Raw genomic sequence first — 18,221 nt, forward strand, 5'->3', positions numbered from 1 at the left:
TAGGATCATAGCTTTAGATATTTAAGGGATCTTAGAGATCTTCTAGTTCAATGGACTAATTTTACAGATAAGGAGACTGAAACACAAGAAACATTAAATAACTTATCCAAGGTCACACAACTGAGTAAGTGTCTGAGGCAAAATTTGAATGCATACCTTCCTGACTCTAAGTACAGTATTTGATTCACTATGTTACTTAGCTATCTATTAAATTTCACCAAAGCAAATTTGGTTCATAGTTCTAGCCTTGTGATCCTATCAGTATCCCTATTTTAATAGAAATCACTAGATATGATGGTGCAGGCCTGTCATCCCAGCTATCAGAGAGGCAAAGGCTGGCAGTTATCTTGAGTTCAAGAGTTCTGAGCTACAATGGATTACTCTGGGAGCTGGGAGTGATTAGGTAGCTTAGGGAGGGACACACCAGCTTGAGTCAAAAACAAAGTAGATCAAAGCTCCATGGTGATCAGAGTTGGATCCAGCCTATGAGTAGAACCTGAAAAAGATAGGGAGACCCAGTTTTAAAAAAGGGGGAGGGCAAAAAGAAATGAAGGAAGATAAAGAAAGAAAGAAAGAAAGAAAGGAAGGAAGGAAGGAAGGAAGGAAGGAAGGAAGGAAGGAAGGAAATGTATCCTAAGGGCAATGGATGGGGAAAATGGAGATTTCTGATAAAAAAGAAACAAATAAAGTAAGAGAGGAAGGAAGGGAGGGGAGAAGGAAGGAAGGATGGAAGGAAGGAAATAAAAGGAAGGAAGGAAAAAGGGAAGGAAGGAGGGAGAGAGGGAAAGAAAGGAGAGGAAGAGGGTAAGGAAAGGAAGAGGGAGGAAAGGAAGAAGGGGAAAAGGAGGAAATAGGGAAGATAGGGAAAGGACAATTTTGTAGAAGTGATGGGTTCAATTCTGCATGTGTTGTTTGATTTTCCAAATGGGCATTTAGATGGCAACCTCCTACAGGCAGTTGGAGCTCCAGTAGTGTACCTCTAATGAGAACCCCGGGACAGCTAGGAGATGCAGTGGATAGACCTCTGGGCCTGGAATCAGGAAGTTAAAATCCTACCTCAGATACTGATTAGCCCTGTGATTTTGGGCAAGTCACTTAACCCTGTTTACCTTAGTTTCCTCATCTGTAAATTGAGCTGAAAAAAAGAAAATGGAAAACTACTCCCAGTATCTTTGCCCAGAAGATACCCCAAAAGGGGTCACTAAGAGTCAGATATGACTGATAAAATGACTGAACAATCAAAGCAGGAAAGTGACATAATAAACAACCAAGAAATGGTCTACATGATATCTGGAGAAGATGAGTCTAGAGGCAAAAAAAGTCAGTTAACAGTCCAGGGAGAAGGAGACAAAGAGGAATGATGGTGGGGAAGTGACTCCGAGAGATATTACTCACAAAAGCATCAAGAGAACTGAATAGGGGGTGAAAGGAGAAATCAAAGATGATCTCAAGGATTTGTACCTGGAAGACCTGAGGAATAAATGGTGGTGCAAATGGCAGAAAGGCAGAAGGAGAGAAAGGGAGATGATTTTAGAAAAGGAAGGAAAGGAGGGAGAGAGAAAGAAAGAGGAAGGAAAAAAAGAAAGAGCATGAGGGAGGGAAGAAAGGAAATAGGAAGAAATAGGGAAGATAGAGGAAGATAAGGAAGCTTGGTTTTAGGCATGTTGGGTTTGAGCTTGCTCTATACCATTACAAATAGCTAGAAACCTCAGCTACAATGGCAGGGTAGACTTTGGGAACTTAGGCAAGGAAATGGGTGGTAGGTAATGCTAGATCTTGGAGAGGTCATGTGATATACTTGAAAGAATCTTTATTTGAAACCATATGACCTGGGCACAAGTCCTAGATCTTGTACCTGATAACCATGAGACCTTGGGAAAGTCACTGATTACCTTAGAACCTCAATTTCCTCATCTGGAAAATCCAGGTGATTTTTATTTTCAATATTGACCTCAAAGAGCTATTGTGAGGGAAACATTGTAAACTGCTGGATAAGAATGTGCTATAGTTAAAAAGAGCAAAGCTATCATTGTAGGTTTCTGACCTCTGTCTCCATGGGAGTTGTTAATTGCCGTGGAACTAAATTTTTTATTTCAGCTGGAAATTTGAAAAGTAGACTTTTCCCTGGCTTAAAAATTAAATGACAACTTTGGGAATCACTCAGAAGAAATAGCAAGTTAAATAACTGTAACCAGATGTGACTATCCCTCTTAAAAGTGAATGTTTATTATGCTTGGTTTATCTATTCTAAAGGGAAACTGGTTATGCAGTCAACATTTAGTCACCTATGTGTTTAGAGTTCTTTGATGAAGCATCTCACATGTGCTTTCCCTAGAAAACAGGCAATCCTGGCATGAATTGATATGAAATGAATTGAGCAGTGCCAGGAGAAAAATGTGCATAATAACGTCAACCTAATAAAGACAAATAACTTTGAAAGGAATAAGAATTCTGATCAATGTAATGACTAACCATTATTCCAGAGTACTGATGATAAAACGCACTACCAACCTCCTGACAGAGAAGTGAAGGACTCAAGAGGCAGAATGACATTTATATTTTTTGACATGGTCAATGAGGGAATTTGTTTTGCTTGATTAGCTACACATACATGAATACATATATATATACAAGGGGTTTTTTTTCTTTTTCTTTTTAACGGAGGGGGTTGAGGTTCTGAGAGGATAAAAATTATTAATTAAAAAAACTAAAATTCCCTAAATATAGAAAAGATCTTTGCTGTTTTGTGAAATCATGTTGAAAAAAGAACAGGCTAAATCTGAATAAAAGTTGATAAGGCCTTGAGTGATTATATGAGCCAGATTTCTGTTTTGGGGAAGGTCTAAACTAACCATAGAAACTAATATACCATCTTAACTGCTATCCTAAAATCTCCCAAGGAATAATCACAATAACTTCTTCTGTAGTACTTTATGGTTTACAAAGTACTTTCCTCTGGTCACAATGTAAGCTATATAGTGAAATATAGAAAAGGAAGATGAGATTCAGAGACATTGTGAATTGTCAAAGATCACATAGTGGGTGATTTAGCCAGGAATTTACCCTAGGGCTCCAGATTTATGTGGTACAATGAATAGAGCATCAGAAGTAAGAGGACCTGGTTTCAAATCCTGCCTCTTGATCAGTGATCATGAGCAAATCATTTACTATCCCCTGTTCTTAGCTTCCTCCAAATAAAAAATATTCCTACTCTACCATTTCAGACACTATCAGTAATAAATCATATCTGGCAAAGAGATTTGTCATTGGTCTTCAGAGGAGTGGACTTTAGGAAAAAGAGAGAGCCCTATCACATGTGTGGCCATAATAATCTTCAATGGGAAGTGCTCCAGATGCCACAACTCTGCCAGAACACTCTCTCCCAAAGATTCTTATGACCACAAAAAAAAAATTCCTAGATCATCTGAAGAAAAATACTGCCTGCAAGGATGAGAGTGATGAGAGGAAGAGATTTTCCTTTATCAAGAACTCAATTCAATTCATTATTGGTTACAGATTTTCCTTTGTGAAAGGAACCCAATCAAATCATCTGCAGTTTGATGAGTTAAAAGAGTTGAGGAAACTTACTTCAAAATTTTTCTCTGATAATCCCTTAATGGAGAAGGCTGTAGACAGAGGACTTGAATTTATTATCAAAGGAAACCCCAAACTCACAGGCGATGCTGATGGTGATAAGATCACATTAAAGGTGTAGACTGTAGTGCCAGGTGAAACATTCTCTTGGACAAAGCAGCTGGCTGGAAACTGGTTTAGTTGTAAGCAATCTCCCCCTACAAATTAGAAACAAATATAAAATAATAAATAACATGAATTTAGTGCTTTAAAGTGTTCAAAGGACTCACAACCATTAGGTTCCAATTTTTCAGATGAAGAAACTGAGGTGTTCAGTGACTTGCCCAGGGTAACAAAGCTAGCATCAGGAAGAGGATTTGGATCATGAGATGATAGATTTAGAGCTGGATGTAGTCTCAGAGACCATTATAATCCCTTCATTTTCCTTCTGAGAAAGCTATGGCTATGGAATAAGTGACCTGCTCAAGATCACTAGAATCACATTTGAACACAGGACTTCCTGTCCTGAGTCTAATACTCTCCCTAATACTTTAATTACTATTTTATGCTGCTTCAAAAATACTAAGTTCTGTTCAGAATCTAGTGCTTAGGAGGAACAGAAGCAGGCAGAGCTGCTAAGCAGGAGCCCCAGGGCATGAGCCCATTGAGCTGAGGGAGCGGAGTAAAGAGAGACTGCAGAGCTCTGTCCTCTGCCTCTGGAACAGGACTCTGGGGCTCTGACCACATTCAGATCCTGATCGCAGTCTAGGCCCCCCCAAATAGAACAGCAGGGCTCCCCCCCACCTCAGCTCCGTGGCAGAGGGGGGCGCTTATGGTTATTCACAGACCAGGAGGTAGGACAGAGCCTCACACACTGAGACCCTTGTGGGAGTATCCCAAAAGCTCAGGAAGCACCCCCAAACCAGGCCCAGGGTGGGAAAATGAGCAAGCAGAGAAATAAGAGAAATAAGAGGAACACCATTGAGAAATATTTTGCAAATGAGCCCAAGAAGGATCAAAATACTCAGTCTGAAGATGAGGAAGCACAAGCTCCTGCATCTAAAGACTCCAGGAAAAACAGAAATTGGGCTCAGGCTATGACAGAGCTCAAAAAAGACTTTGAAAATCAAATGAGGGAGTTAGAAGAAAAACTGGGAAAAGAAAGGAGAGAGATACAGGAAAAACATGAAAATGAAGTCAGCAGCTTAGTCAAGGAAATCCAAAAAAATGCTGAAGAAAATAGCATGCTAAAAACCAGCTTAGGTCAAATGGATAAAACAGTTCAAAAAGTTATTGAGGAGAAGAAGGCTTTAAAAAGCAAAATTGGCCAGATGGAAAAAGAGATAAGAAAACTCTCTGAGGAGAACAAATCCTTCAGACAAAGAATAGAATTCAAGGAGATTGATGAATTTACCATACTTCAAAACCAAAAAAATGAAAAATTAGAAGAAAATGTGAAATATCTCATTGAAAAAACAACTGATACGGAAAACAGACTTAGGAAAGATAATTTAAAAATTATTGGAATACCTGAAAGTCATGATCAGGAAAAGAGCCTTGATATCATTTTCAAAGAATTACCACAGGAAAATTGCCCTGATATTCTAGAAGCAGAGGGCAAAATAGAAATGGAGAGAATCCACCAATCCCCCGGAGAAAGAGATCCTCAAAAAACAACCCCTAGGAATATTATAGCCAAGTTCCAGAACTCCCAAGTCAAAGAGAAAATATTACAAGCAGCCAGAAGGACACAGTTCAAATATCGTGGAGCTGCAGTCAGGATCACACAGGACTTAGCAGCAACTACATTGGAAGCTTGTAGGGCTTGGAATATAATATACCAAAAGGCAAAAGAGCTTAGAATGCAGCCAAGAATGAACTATCCAGCAAGGCTGAATGTTCTCTTCCAGGAAAAAAGATGGACTTTCCATGAACCACAGAGTTTCAAATGTTCCTTTTGGAATAGCCAGAGCTGAACAGAAGGTTTGATCTTCAGATACAGGACTCAGGTGAAGCATAGAGATTGGAGGAGAAGGGGAAAATATGAGGGACTTAATGATGATGAACTGCATGTATTCCTGCATAGAAAAATGACACTGATAATACTCATATGAACCTTCTCAGTTAATAAAGCAGGTAGAGGGAGCTTTTATAGTTGAAGCACAGGAGAAGCTGAATTTGAAGATAAAATATTGTGTAAAAATGGAGTCAATAAGAAAAAAGGGAAATGGAATGGGAGAAAGAAAAAGGAGAGGGGGAATAGGCCAAGATATTTCACATAATAAGATTTTTCTTTATTACAATGAGCTATTGCAATGATGTTGAAGGGGGGATGCAAGGGGGAATGAAGGAATCTTTGCTCTCGTCAGAGGTGGCTAGGAGAGGAAACAGCATATATACTCAATGGGGTATAGACATCTGGAGTAAGGAGGGGGGAGCAAGGGGAAGGGGTGGAGATGTGAATAAGGAGGAGAGGATGGACCATGGTGGGAGAGTGGTCAGATATAACACATTTTCTTTTTTACTTCTTGCAAGGGGCTGGGATTGGAAGGCCTGTCCAGGACCATAGGGCCAGGTGGATGCTAGGCCTAAGGGGTGGTATGGGGGCTCAGGGCCTCTTGGCCCCAGGACCAGGGATCTGCCTGCTATGCCACTCAGCTACCCTACAGCAGAGTCAGTGTGAAAGGAGAGAGAAAATATAGTACTTGGTAGTGGAGAAATACAAAAGGAGGGAGTTGCAATAAGCAATGGCAAGGTTGGAAAAATATGGAAGTAACTTTTGCATTGGACTTACCATAAAGAATGTGATCCACCCATGACAGAGTTATTGGTGTTGGAACAAAGACTCAAGCACATTTTTTATTATTATTCTTTGGGGGGGGGGGTGCAGGGCAAATGGGGCTGGGTGGCCTGCCTGGAGACGCATGGCAGGGTGACTGTTGGTTGTCTGAGGCCGGATTTGGACCCAGATGCTCCTGGCTCAAAGGCCAATGCTCTGTCCGCCCCCCACCCACCCACTCCTACTATTATTACTATTTTATTTTATTTTGGGTCTTTTTTTTCCTTCTTTTTGGTTTTTGCAGAGCAGTGGGGATCAGGTGGCTTACATGCCACACGGCTGGGTGATTGTTGGGTCTATGGGGCTTCATGTGGGCTCAGGTGCTCGTGGCTCCAGGGCTAGTGCTTTGTCCATTGCGCCACCTGGCCATACCTACAATTATTACTATTAATTTTTTTAATTTTAATTTTTTTCTCTCCCCTTTATCGCTCAAGCAAGTCTTTATTTATGGGGGAGGGGGTATTTCATTTACTCTTAAACAAGAATATTTTATTAATGTAAAAAAACATTGGTTACAAAATGAGAATAAAAAAATAAATTAAAAAAAAGAATCTAGTGCTTAGGACTGTGCTCAGACTTAAATTTTTTTTTGTCATCTTATTTGCACATTCCCTGTCCTGAAATGTAAGACCTTCCAAGGACTAACAAAATTATTTTTTATAGTAGGAATTGCTTTCTCATAATTCTGACATAGAACACTTTCTAGCTGTGTGATTTTGGACAAGTAATATAATCTTTCTGGGCCTTGATTTCCTTACCTATAAAATAAAGAGGTTGAACTAGCTAGATGATTGCTGAGATTCTTTCCAGCTATTTGTTCCTTCTTTTCCTTCCCCCACATTAAGCTTAAAGCAGTAATATACAGTTTCTGAATAGATGGTCATCCATTTGAGGGAAGGAACCTCTTTTATAAAAGAAAATAGAATGTAGTATCAAAAGAATGGGGCTTAAAATCTGACTGTGTTACTTACTATCTATGGTTTAAATTTGGGGTAAGACATTTTACTTTCCTAGTCCTCAGTTTCCTGAAGGACTAGAAAACAGACTTAAAAGTGACCTTCCTTCTTTTCCTTGTAGAGTTGAGGAACTATGGCAATCAAGTGTTGTATGCAATGTCAGATATGATTTTTTGCATTGGTTTTGCTTGTATTTTTCTTTTTTTAAAGGGAGCTCTTACTGAGAATGAATGGTATCTTGGAAATAAGACATAAAAACAAAAGATTTCAATAAAACTTAGACAATAAAACTATGAAATGAACTAGATTATCAATAATATATTTTCCAGTCTTAAATCCTTGGATCCTATGAAATTACAGCTTCCAGATTACCTGGTATTTGTGTTGCTTAAAGGAGTCAATTTCCTTCCTGCTTATTAACACTTTTGTCACAAAGAAAATGCTTTACACCTTGGGATTATTTGAGGATTAGACCTGTAATTATAGTCAGTTCTTGACTTATTCATACTTGATTCACATATGTTTCTTACATTGAGAACAGCTGGCATAGCCAGGTGGCTGGTTGTAGGAAGTCCCTTTCTTTCATGTTGCCTACACTTCTCAGGTTTGCCCTCTATTGCTGATCTCTATGATCGCTTCCAAGATTCTATGCTTTAATGATTCCTTTTCTAGTTTTCTATGGTTGACCCTACTGTTTCTTGGAGACCATCTTACCCAGCCCTGGATCTCACTTCTCACCTCCTTAAGAGGTCCAGGGTGAAATTTGCAGTGATAGATAAGTAAAAAGATAGATTTCAGAGGCAGTTCCTCCTTCCCTCTCCTCAGGTACAGGGCTTAATCTTCATCTTATCTCCTCATTTCTCCCTATATAATACTATTTCTATACTTTTTTCTAAAGTATTCAGGGTATTTATTAGTTGAAAAATGAAAAAGAGTCATGGTTCCATTCAAAAAAGTATTTAGTTCAGCTAAAAGCCTATCATTATTAGTTGTGTGGGACTCCTTTAAGAAAAATGAGGAAGATTTAGGAGTCAAGATGGAATTTACACCGACTTCAATTAAATTAGGTTCTATGGCATTATACTTTAGGTATGTGGGCTAACTTGAAAACTTATTCATTACAAATAGCATAAGTCCCAAGAGAAAATGTTTAACTAACTTATAAATGTAGTTTTGAAATGAATCCCATTTATAAACTGGTTCCTGTACATAGAGAATGATTTGTATGTTCATAGCATACTGTATTTTGCCATAATTTTTGAGTCATTGAGTTAATCCTAAATTTGTCTCCTAAAGTTCAGTGCTAGGTAAATCCTAGATGTCCAATAAATTGATTAATTGATTGAACCCATTTTCAACAAAAGAGGAGGTAAGGAAGAGCTCTATCACTTGCCTCAAGTTGTATTTCATATGACAGGCTGCAGTGTGATGAGATTGGAATGGTGATATATTTGATGTCAAAGGAGATGAATTTGAATCTCTGACTTACCACTTCATCTCAGTGGATAAGTCACTAGGTCTCTCTGGACCTCAGATAACTCATCTATAACATGAGGAAGTTGGTTTCATCCATCTCTGGATCTATGATCCTAAGAGGAAAATCTGGAAAACCCTGAGAGAAAGACCAAGGGCAAATGCTTTGCTCAAAGTAATGAATCTCAGTGTAATTTCAGATATTATGGTATTTGTGGTTATAATGCTTCTCAAATCACTAATTTTTGCCTATGCATAAGCTATTCCTGGATGACATTGTGTTGGTTGGTTGGTTGGTTGGTTGCTGTCCTTCATTCTCAAAGAGAACCAAAAGGACACCACTATGTGGGAGTCAAGTTACAGTGTGTGTGATTGTGTCTGATCAGACCAATATAACTTGGAAAGCTCTATCTCAAGTTGGGAATACATAATACTTCTGAACATTTGGAATAGAGCATGATATCAGATAGGAAAGAGAAAAAGGATCTCTCATAGCCACAATCTCCCAAAAGACCAAGAGAAATTCTAATCCTCCTCTCAAAGTAGTTAAATTGCCATTTGATGTGACTGTTTCCTTGTCACCTATGTAACATGGTCAGTAGTTGTTCATCTTTTGTTTTCAAAGGGGACCAATAATACCATGGGGGATGTCTTGATTGCATAAGAATTGGATTTAAGTAAGATGAAGTGTGCAGGGTCATCAGCCAAACTTAAAGACTAAGAACTGGTCTCCAAACATAGAGTCTTACAAATTCAGAGTTTGTCTTCTGAGATTCTGAATTCACTTGGAATGAGGAAACATAGCTCTAGCCCCAAAACTACAGTATCATAAGAAAATATGATATGACTAGCATGTCACCACCATTAAAAAAAAAACTCCACCATCATTTCACTGAAATCTATTGTCACCCTTCCTCATATTTGCCTTGGTGTTAGGACACTTATAAATTACCTTTCCTTCCTCTTAGTGAGCTATCTGGATTGTTATCCCATTATGACTTGACCTATAAGGACAACTCTTTTCAGTACTTAGACCACTCTTTCATTTGCCGGGGTTATTTCCCCCAAGGCAGCTTGATGGTCCAATGGATAGAGCACTGGGCCTGCAGTTAAGAAGACTTGAGTTCAGATCTAACTCAGATACCTACTAGCTGGGTGACCCTGTACAAGTTACTTAACATCTCTCTGCCTCAGTTTCTTCAACTGTAAAATGAAAATATTAACAATAGTGCAGTGCTCTTGTAAGGATCAAATGAGCTAATATTTGTAAAGTGATTAGCACAGTGAATGGCATATAATAGGCACTAAATAAATCTTTATTCCCTTGAACCCTATTGATTACCTCTAACTACCAGTCTATGTCAAAAATCTTTCACCATAAAGGTCAGGGATTTGGCAGGCCAGAATATAGGAAGGGATTAGTCCACATAAAGTCTATACTCATGCTCAAATAAAGGATTCCTTAGTTTCTTGAAGATGAAATGTTAAAAATGGAAGTGACTCAACATGACTAATATGGAAATGTGTTAAACATGACTGGATATGTACAACATAAATCAGATTACTCCTGCCATAGGGAGAGGGGAGGGAAGGGAGGGGGGGAGAAAAATGAGGGAACTCAAAAGTTAACAAAAAAGATAATGTTGAAAGCTATCTTTGCATATAATTGAAAAAAATAAAATAACATAACATAAAAAATGGAAATGACCCTAGAGATCATTTAGTCAAATCCCTCCCTTTTACAGATGGAGAATCTGACACCAGTAGGGAAGTGAGTTATTAAAGAACCCATAGTTAGTAAGTAATAGAACATGAGCAGAAACAGAGGTCTTTTGACTGTAAGTTCAATATACCCCCACCATACCACTCTTTTTCCTACCAGAGTATTCTCCCAAAATTTGGTGGTCTGAGACAGAGAGCAAGAGAAGAGAGAGAGAGAGAGAGAGAGAGAGAGACTTTAATGGAAATTGACTTATAGATGCATCTTAATTAAGATTCAAATTAGAATTACTTGAAGCATACCCTTAAAAAAGAAATAATATGCAAAAGATTTATTATCAGTCTCTGAACTCATTGAAACATCTCCTCAATTGAGATTAAGATCTGGATAAATGATGTGTCTATCTTGTTTCCCTTGTATCAGGGCCATTCCAATAATTAACAAATAGGAATGTCTCATTTAAAACTAGCATTGTAGAATAAATTAGGCCTTAATAGCCACAACCGTAGAATCATCTTTAAGCTTATCTTCAAAATTTTCTTACTAGGTTGTTTAACATCCATATACTGCAAAAATGGACATGATTTCATAAATATAGGATTGCATCTTCCCCACCCCACCTCAAGGTAGGTTTAGAAGATAAAACCTTTAGCTCTCACCTCAGGTACCAACAAAGTATTACTCAAAGGAGGAGCTCACCAAGTACTTGTTAACTCTCTCTAGTAACATAGTAATGAACTAAAAATATGTTTTCAGATACACTTTCCAGAGGAAAGGGTAATTAAGGAACTACAGTGGTTTTTAGATATATAATGTATAACCTCTATTAGAGCTCTTGTTGCCATGGAATAGAGTAACTAATACAGAAAAAGGATGTGTCCATATATCATCTCCCTAATGTTTAATCTACCTATAATGCAGGTGTTTAAATTCAACTAAATGCTTATTGAGGGTCAAAACTTATTCTTTACCGGATAGAGAGATGGACTATGACTTATCTAGGCTCTAAGAAGTCATAGCATGTGCAGTGCCCACATCCCAGCAGATGAGCTAAAACAGTTGAGGTCTCAAACCTGTCAATGAGTTGGGGAATGTCTGGAGAATTTCCCCAGCAGAATGGGTAGATGAGAACAATTTGTTCCAGTGGCCATGAAGGTAGCTAAAACAGGTACTGTGGAGTGCATAGAGCTTGGTCAATTATTAAAGACCGCAAGGTCATCCACTGAACTCTAGCCACTGCCACTTGCTTGACTTTTGTCCTGTTACTGGACTTCAATGACTCAGAAAGAAAAAGTAAGACTGGTGATTTTGTGTAAAGCTCTGCCTCACTTAAAACCCATTTGCATACAAGTCAAGACAAATGATGTCACTGATCTTCTCTGAAGTGAAGAAAGAACAATACCTGGGATGTACTAGATCAATGACCTTCAAAATGGGTACTAGGCCTTCTGGAGAGCTATGCCTTAACCCAAAAAAGGCTAAGAATTGATCCCAAGGAATTTGGGAGAGTGAAAAGATAGGTCAGGCCTTCCTCAATCTATCTTGTCTCCAACCCAACCTCTTCTATCCTTAACAACTCCAAGTCATCCTTTTCTTCTCCCTTTAAGATCCCAGACTCCCTTGGTCTGAGTCAGTATCAGCTTCCTAGGTCAGTTGAAAACCCAACCACTACTAGAACATCTGCTGATGAGTATTACGGAAAAAGTCCTCTCCCAAATCACATACTTTTCAGAATAACCATCTCCCATCTCCCAAATCATTTAATAATTATATCATAGATGCTCTTTAGATGTATGGCTTGTGGTCTAGTAAAAGTCCTGTTTTCCTCCTTTTTGTTTTGCAGGGTGGGGCAAAGGGAATCACACAGGATGAACAGCATGATCCTGTATTGCAATACTCATTACATTATCCTCATCACATTATCTTTTCTCCCCAATCCATTCATTGGGTCTCATAGACATCTCAAACACAAAATATCCAGAATAGAACTCATTAATTCTCCTCTTCCCAAATCCATCCACTTTCAAACTTTTCCAAGGCTGTAGAGTATCAGTCTTCCAGTTTCTCAGACTGGAAACTCACAACTTTGTTTTTTTCCCTTGGATTTCTTCCTGCCTCTTATCCCACATAACCTCTTGTCTTTTCTACTTTCATAACACCTACCACATCTATACCCTTCTTTTCACTCATAGAAGCACCAATCTAGTTATGGCCTTACCTACATTTCCTCTAGACTATTTGGAAAGCCTTTTAAGGGGACTCCTGGCCTCAAGTCTCTTCCCTCTCCAAATAATTCTCCACATAATTGTCAAAGAGATTGTTCTTAAGCACTGGTTCAATATTGTCATTCCTTTAATTGAAAAACTTCAGGGATCTCTAATTCACTTTAGGTTCAAATATTTTACCTTTATCTAATTTAAAAAATATCTATTTCTGGTATAATTTTAAGTTTAGTGCCTGAATTTCTGATTTCATTAACTAGGCCAGATAAGAAAACACATTCTGCCAGTGAAGCCTAGCCCTTTCTTTATGACATATTCTTAGAGAGCAGCTTATAGTTAAGTGCTTTGCTCAGTGTCACAGAATTCAAATCTGGCCTCAGACACCTAATGGCTGTGTAGTCTTTAGCAAGTCATTTAACTCACTTTCCTTATTTGTAAAGCTGGGACTTAGCAACACTAACTTCCCAGGTTGTAATAATAAAATGAGATATTATTATAGAATGCTTTACAAACACTGACACACAATATATTTGCTTTGTTGTTGTTTAGTTGATTAGTTGTATCTGAATCTTGTGACCCCATTTGGGATTTTCTTGGAAAAGATATTTGAGTGCTTTTCCATTCCTTCTTTTTTATTATTAAAGATTTTATTTATTTTGAGTTTCACAATTTTTTCCCCAATCTTACTTCCCTCCCCCACCCCCCCCACAGAAAGTAATTTGTCAGTCTTTACATTGTTTCCTTGTTGTACATTGATCCAAATTGAGTGTGATGAGAAAGAAATCATATCCTTAAGTATATCCTTAAGTATATCCTTAAGTATCTTAAAGTATAAGGGATAACAAGATCAGATAATAAGATAGCAGTTTTTTCCTAAATTAAAGAGAATAGTCCTGGAACTTTGTTCAAATTCCACAGCTCTTTATCTGGATACAGATGGCATTCTCCATTGCAGACGGCCCCAAAATTGTCCCTGATTGTTGCACTGATGGAATGAGCAAGTCCATCAAGGTTGATCATCACCCCCATGTTGCTGTTAGGGTGTACAGTGTTTTTCTGGTTCTGCTCATCTCACTCAAGCATCAGTTCATGCAAATCCCTCCAGGCTTCCTTGAATTCCCATCCATCCTGGTTTCTAATAGAACAATAGTGTTCCATGACATACATATGCCACAATTTGCTAAGCCATTCCCCAATTGAAGGACATTTACTTGATTTCCAATTCTTTGCCACCACAAACAGGGCTGCTATGAATATTTTTGTACAAGTGATGTTTGTACCCTTTTTTCATCATCTCTTCAGGGTATGGACCCAGTAATGGTATTGCTAGATCAAAGGGTATGTACATTTTTGTTGCCCTTTGGGTGTAGTTCCAAATTTCTCTCCAGAAAGGTTGGATGAGTTCACAGCTCCACCAACAATGTAATAGTGTCCCAGATTTCCCACAACCCTTCCAACAATGATCATTATCTTTTCTGGTCATATTGGCCAGTCTGAGAGGTGTGAGGTGGTACCTCAGAGATTCTTTAATTTGCATTTCTCTAATAAGTAATGATTCAGAACAATTTTTCATATGACTATGGATTACTTTGATCTCCTCATCTGTAAATTTCCTTTGCATATCCTTTGACCATTTGTCAAATGGGGAATGGTTTTTTTAATATGACTCAGTTCTCTGTATATTTTAGAAATGAGTCCTTTGTCAGAAACATTAGTTGTAAAGATTGTTTCCCAGTTTACTACATTTCTTTTGATCTTGGTTGCAGTAAACCACTGCTTTTTAATTTAATGCAATCAAAATCATCTAGTTTGTTTTTAGTGATGTTCTCCAACTCTTCCTTAGTCATAAACTGCTCCCCTTTCCATAGATCTGACAGGTAAACTAGTCCTTGACCTTCTAATTTGCTTATAGTATTGTTTTTTATTTCTAAATCCTGTATCCATTTGGATTTTATCTTGAAATAGGGTGTGAGGTTTTGGTCTAATCTAAGTTTCTTCCATACTAACTTCCAATTTTCCCAGCAGTTTTTATCAAAGAAAGAGTTTTTATTCCAATAGCTGGACTCTTTGGGTTTATCAAACAGCAGATTACCATAATCATTTCCTGCACCTAGTCTATTCCACTGATCCACCACTCTATTTCTTAGCCAGTACCAGACAGTTTTGATGACTGATGCTTTATAATATAATTTTAGATCAGGTAGGGCTAAGTCCCCTTCTTTTGCACTTTTTTTCATTAAATCTCTAGAAATTCTTGACTTTTTATTTCTCCATATGAATTTGCTTACCACTTTTTCTAACTCATTAAAGTAATTTTTTGGAATTTTGATTGGTAGGGCACTAAACAGGTAGTTTAGTTTTGGTAGAATTGTCATTTTTATTGTATTAGCTCTACCTATCCATGAGCAGTTGTTTGCCTAGTTATTTAAATCTGATTTAATTTATGTGAGAAGTGTGTTACAATTGTTTTCAAAAAGTTTCTGAGTCTGCCTTGGCAAATAAACTCCCAGGTATTTTATATTGTCTGTTACTTTGAATGGGATTTCTCTTTCTAGCTCTTCCTGCTGTATCTTGCTAGTCATATATAGGAAAGTTGAAGATTTATAAGGGTTTATTTTATATCCTGCAACTTTGCTAAAATTGCTGCCATTTCCTTCTCTAGCTCATTTTGCAGAAGAAGAAACTAAGGCAAGCAGGGTTTGACCATTGTTTCACAAACAGTAAGTATATGAGTACCCCTGATTCTATGGCTGGCACTCTATCCAATCTGCCCTACATAAATGCTAGCTATTATTTTTTTTAGGTTTTTGCAAGGCAAACGGGGTTAAGTGGCTTGCCCAAGGCCACACAGCTAGGTAATGATTAAGTGTCTGAGACTGGATTTGAACCCAGGTGCTCCTGACTCCAGGGCCGGTGCTTTATCTACTGTGCCACCTAGCCACCCCTAGCTATCATTTTTTGACCAAGATCTTCCTGATTCTCTATTTCCCACAGCATAATCCTCTCACATTAATTCTCCAATCTGGAAAATTACCAATAAATGCTTACTTTGTTTAAGACATTATTCTGGGGGGCGGCTAGGTGGCGTAGTGGATAAAGCACCGGCCCTGGAGTCAGGAGCACCTGGGTTCAAATTTGATCTCAGACACTAAAATAATTACCTAGCTGTGTGGCCTTGGGCAAGCCACTTAACCCCGTTTGCCTTGCAAAAACCTAAAAAACAAAACAAAAAAACAAACAAAAAAAAGACATTATTCTGAGCACTGGATATGAAGACAAAAAGCAAAGAACAACCCCTTTTAGAAGTTTAAATTCTCCAAGTTCTGTGGAATTGAATGGATTGATGAATTTCAGAATCTTTTGAAACAATGGACTTATAAAAGCCAAGTAGCAATGTAGACTTTGAGGTAGAAGGGATCTTAGAAGTCACTCAGCCCAGCCCTTGACTGAAGCTTCAATCCCTTCAACATGTCCAAGAGAAAACCACATGAGGCTTTTCCCTGCAAGAACTTCACCTGCAGCCCATGAAAAATAGTAAGAGAAATAGTAGCAAAGCCAGGGCAAAATCAACAAATTAGTGTAGCTTCTTAGAGAAGACCTGGGCTTTGTTGGGATTTTTTCTTTCAGTTTGGGGAAAGTGAGCAGGAGAAATGAAGACTAGACAAAGTGTAGCCCAAGAGAAAGGAAGGAAGGAAAGGAGGAACAAAGAAAGAAAGAAAATAGGAGAAAGAGAGAAAGAGAGAGGGGGAGGGAAAGGAAGAAGGAAAAATGAAGGAAGGAACAAAAGAAAAGAGAAAAAGGGAAGGAAGAAAGAGAAAGAAGGGAAAAAGGAAGGAAAGGAAATAAGAAAATGGAAGGAAGGTAGGAAAGAAAGAGGGAGAGGAGGGAAGAAATCAGGACAACTTTGAAAGTTAACATGTTGAATTTGTGATCTATTTAAAAAAGAAAAGCAAATTGTATATAATAGAGACCTCCAATTTCATGTATGAGCTTTCTTTTCTATTCTACTATGTATTTGGAAATGTCTATTTTATTTGAGGTTTCCCAAATTCAGAAGAAAAAAAATAAATTATTTTCCTACATCCCTTTTCTTAGTTCCTCAAAGTGTCTCAAGTTCCAAACCAGCTAATTCAATGTCAAAACCATTTCAGGCTTAACAGAGCATCTCATGATGTTCTTTTAAGCTGTTGACTTTCAACTCTATGCAATTTAATCCCCTGAAGACATTATAAGACCATCTCTTTTAACAAACTGAAATAGATAATATAGTGCATCAAAAGTACAATGAGCCATAAGACTAGGTTCTTACCTGATACCATCCCTAACAGGACAAGGAGGCAGACTGTTTCCTGCATGTTTCTTTGCTCACTTCTGTCTCAGGGGCCAGCATATTAATAAGAAATAATTCTTTCTCCCAAGCATGTCCCATTCATCTTTTTTTCCTGGTCCTGCTACCAAGTAGGAAATCAAACAAAACCTCTCATTGTAGCTAAGGGAGATTCTAAACACTAGCTGGCTCATTTGTTTTTCAGTCACCTGCCTTGGGATGACGTACACATGGGGTTGAATGGTACCTAAGTGTCAGAAGTGTTAAGTCATCATTCAGTTTTTCTCTTAAAAGGACTGAATGTGATGATGATGATGATAAAAATAGTTAACATTTATAGTGCTTTACAATTGTTATCTCATTTGATGTTCACAACAATGCTGGGAGGAGATGCCATTATTATTTCCATTTACAGATGAGGAAACTAAGGCAGATAGAAGTTAAGTGACTTACACTGGGTTACACTGTTGATAAGTTTCTAAGGCTAGATTTGAACTCAGTCTTCCAGAGTTCAGGTTTAGTACTCTATCTGATAATTGGAACAGCCTGATATAATGGGAAAGAATGATAACAGCTTAGCTAAAAAGATCAAGAGTCCCATCTCTATCATTTACTATCCATGTGGTACTATGCACATCACCTACTTCTCTGGTCTAACTTCTTCCATCTAGAAAATGAAGGAGTTGGATTAAATGATCTCAGAGATCCCTTCTAAATCTATGACACTATGAAAATTTTAGTTCTGAATATGGTGATGTGAAGCTAGCATGCTCCTGGAGTTTTTCCCTACACAAAGTTAAATGAAGCCTCTACACAGACATTAAAACTACAGAGTACACCAAAAAAAGAAAAGACTGAAATAAGTTTTCAACTGGAGGATCTTCAGTGAAGGTCTGTCTCTTGGTAGGAGGTGGGGAGAGAAGGGGAAGTAAAATCTAGCCAGGTGCAGGAAATCCAAAGGAGTCTTTTAGCCACTGTGTAGTCCAGGTTCTGGCAGTTAGGCAACAGCACAACTCCCAACAGCTAGATCGCAAACCCTGGGAACATTGGGGGAAAATACAAGACTGGGTTGGGAACAAACCACTGCATAGGTAGAGCCTGGACATAAAGG

The 18,221-nt window shown here is 38.1% G+C and overlaps 1 protein-coding gene across 1 annotated transcript in view; it reads right to left on the reverse strand.

Moving 5' to 3' along the window:
* The window catches only part of CDHR3 (cadherin related family member 3), a 105,076-nt gene extending 87,850 nt beyond the window's left edge, over positions 1-17,226 (reverse strand). The window contains exons 1-2 of the mRNA XM_074195162.1: positions 17,093-17,226; positions 3,589-3,791 (exon numbers count right to left, since the gene is read on the reverse strand). Of these exons, the coding sequence (XP_074051263.1) occupies positions 3,589-3,791; positions 17,093-17,138 (249 nt within the window). The 5' untranslated portion in view covers positions 17,139-17,226. The remainder of the gene's footprint in view (positions 1-3,588; positions 3,792-17,092) is intronic.
* Positions 17,227-18,221: the final 995 nt, after the last annotated feature.

Source organism: Macrotis lagotis, chromosome 7 (genome assembly GCF_037893015.1).
Source record: "Macrotis lagotis isolate mMagLag1 chromosome 7, bilby.v1.9.chrom.fasta, whole genome shotgun sequence".
NCBI classification, from domain to species: Eukaryota; Metazoa; Chordata; class Mammalia; order Peramelemorphia; family Peramelidae; genus Macrotis; species Macrotis lagotis.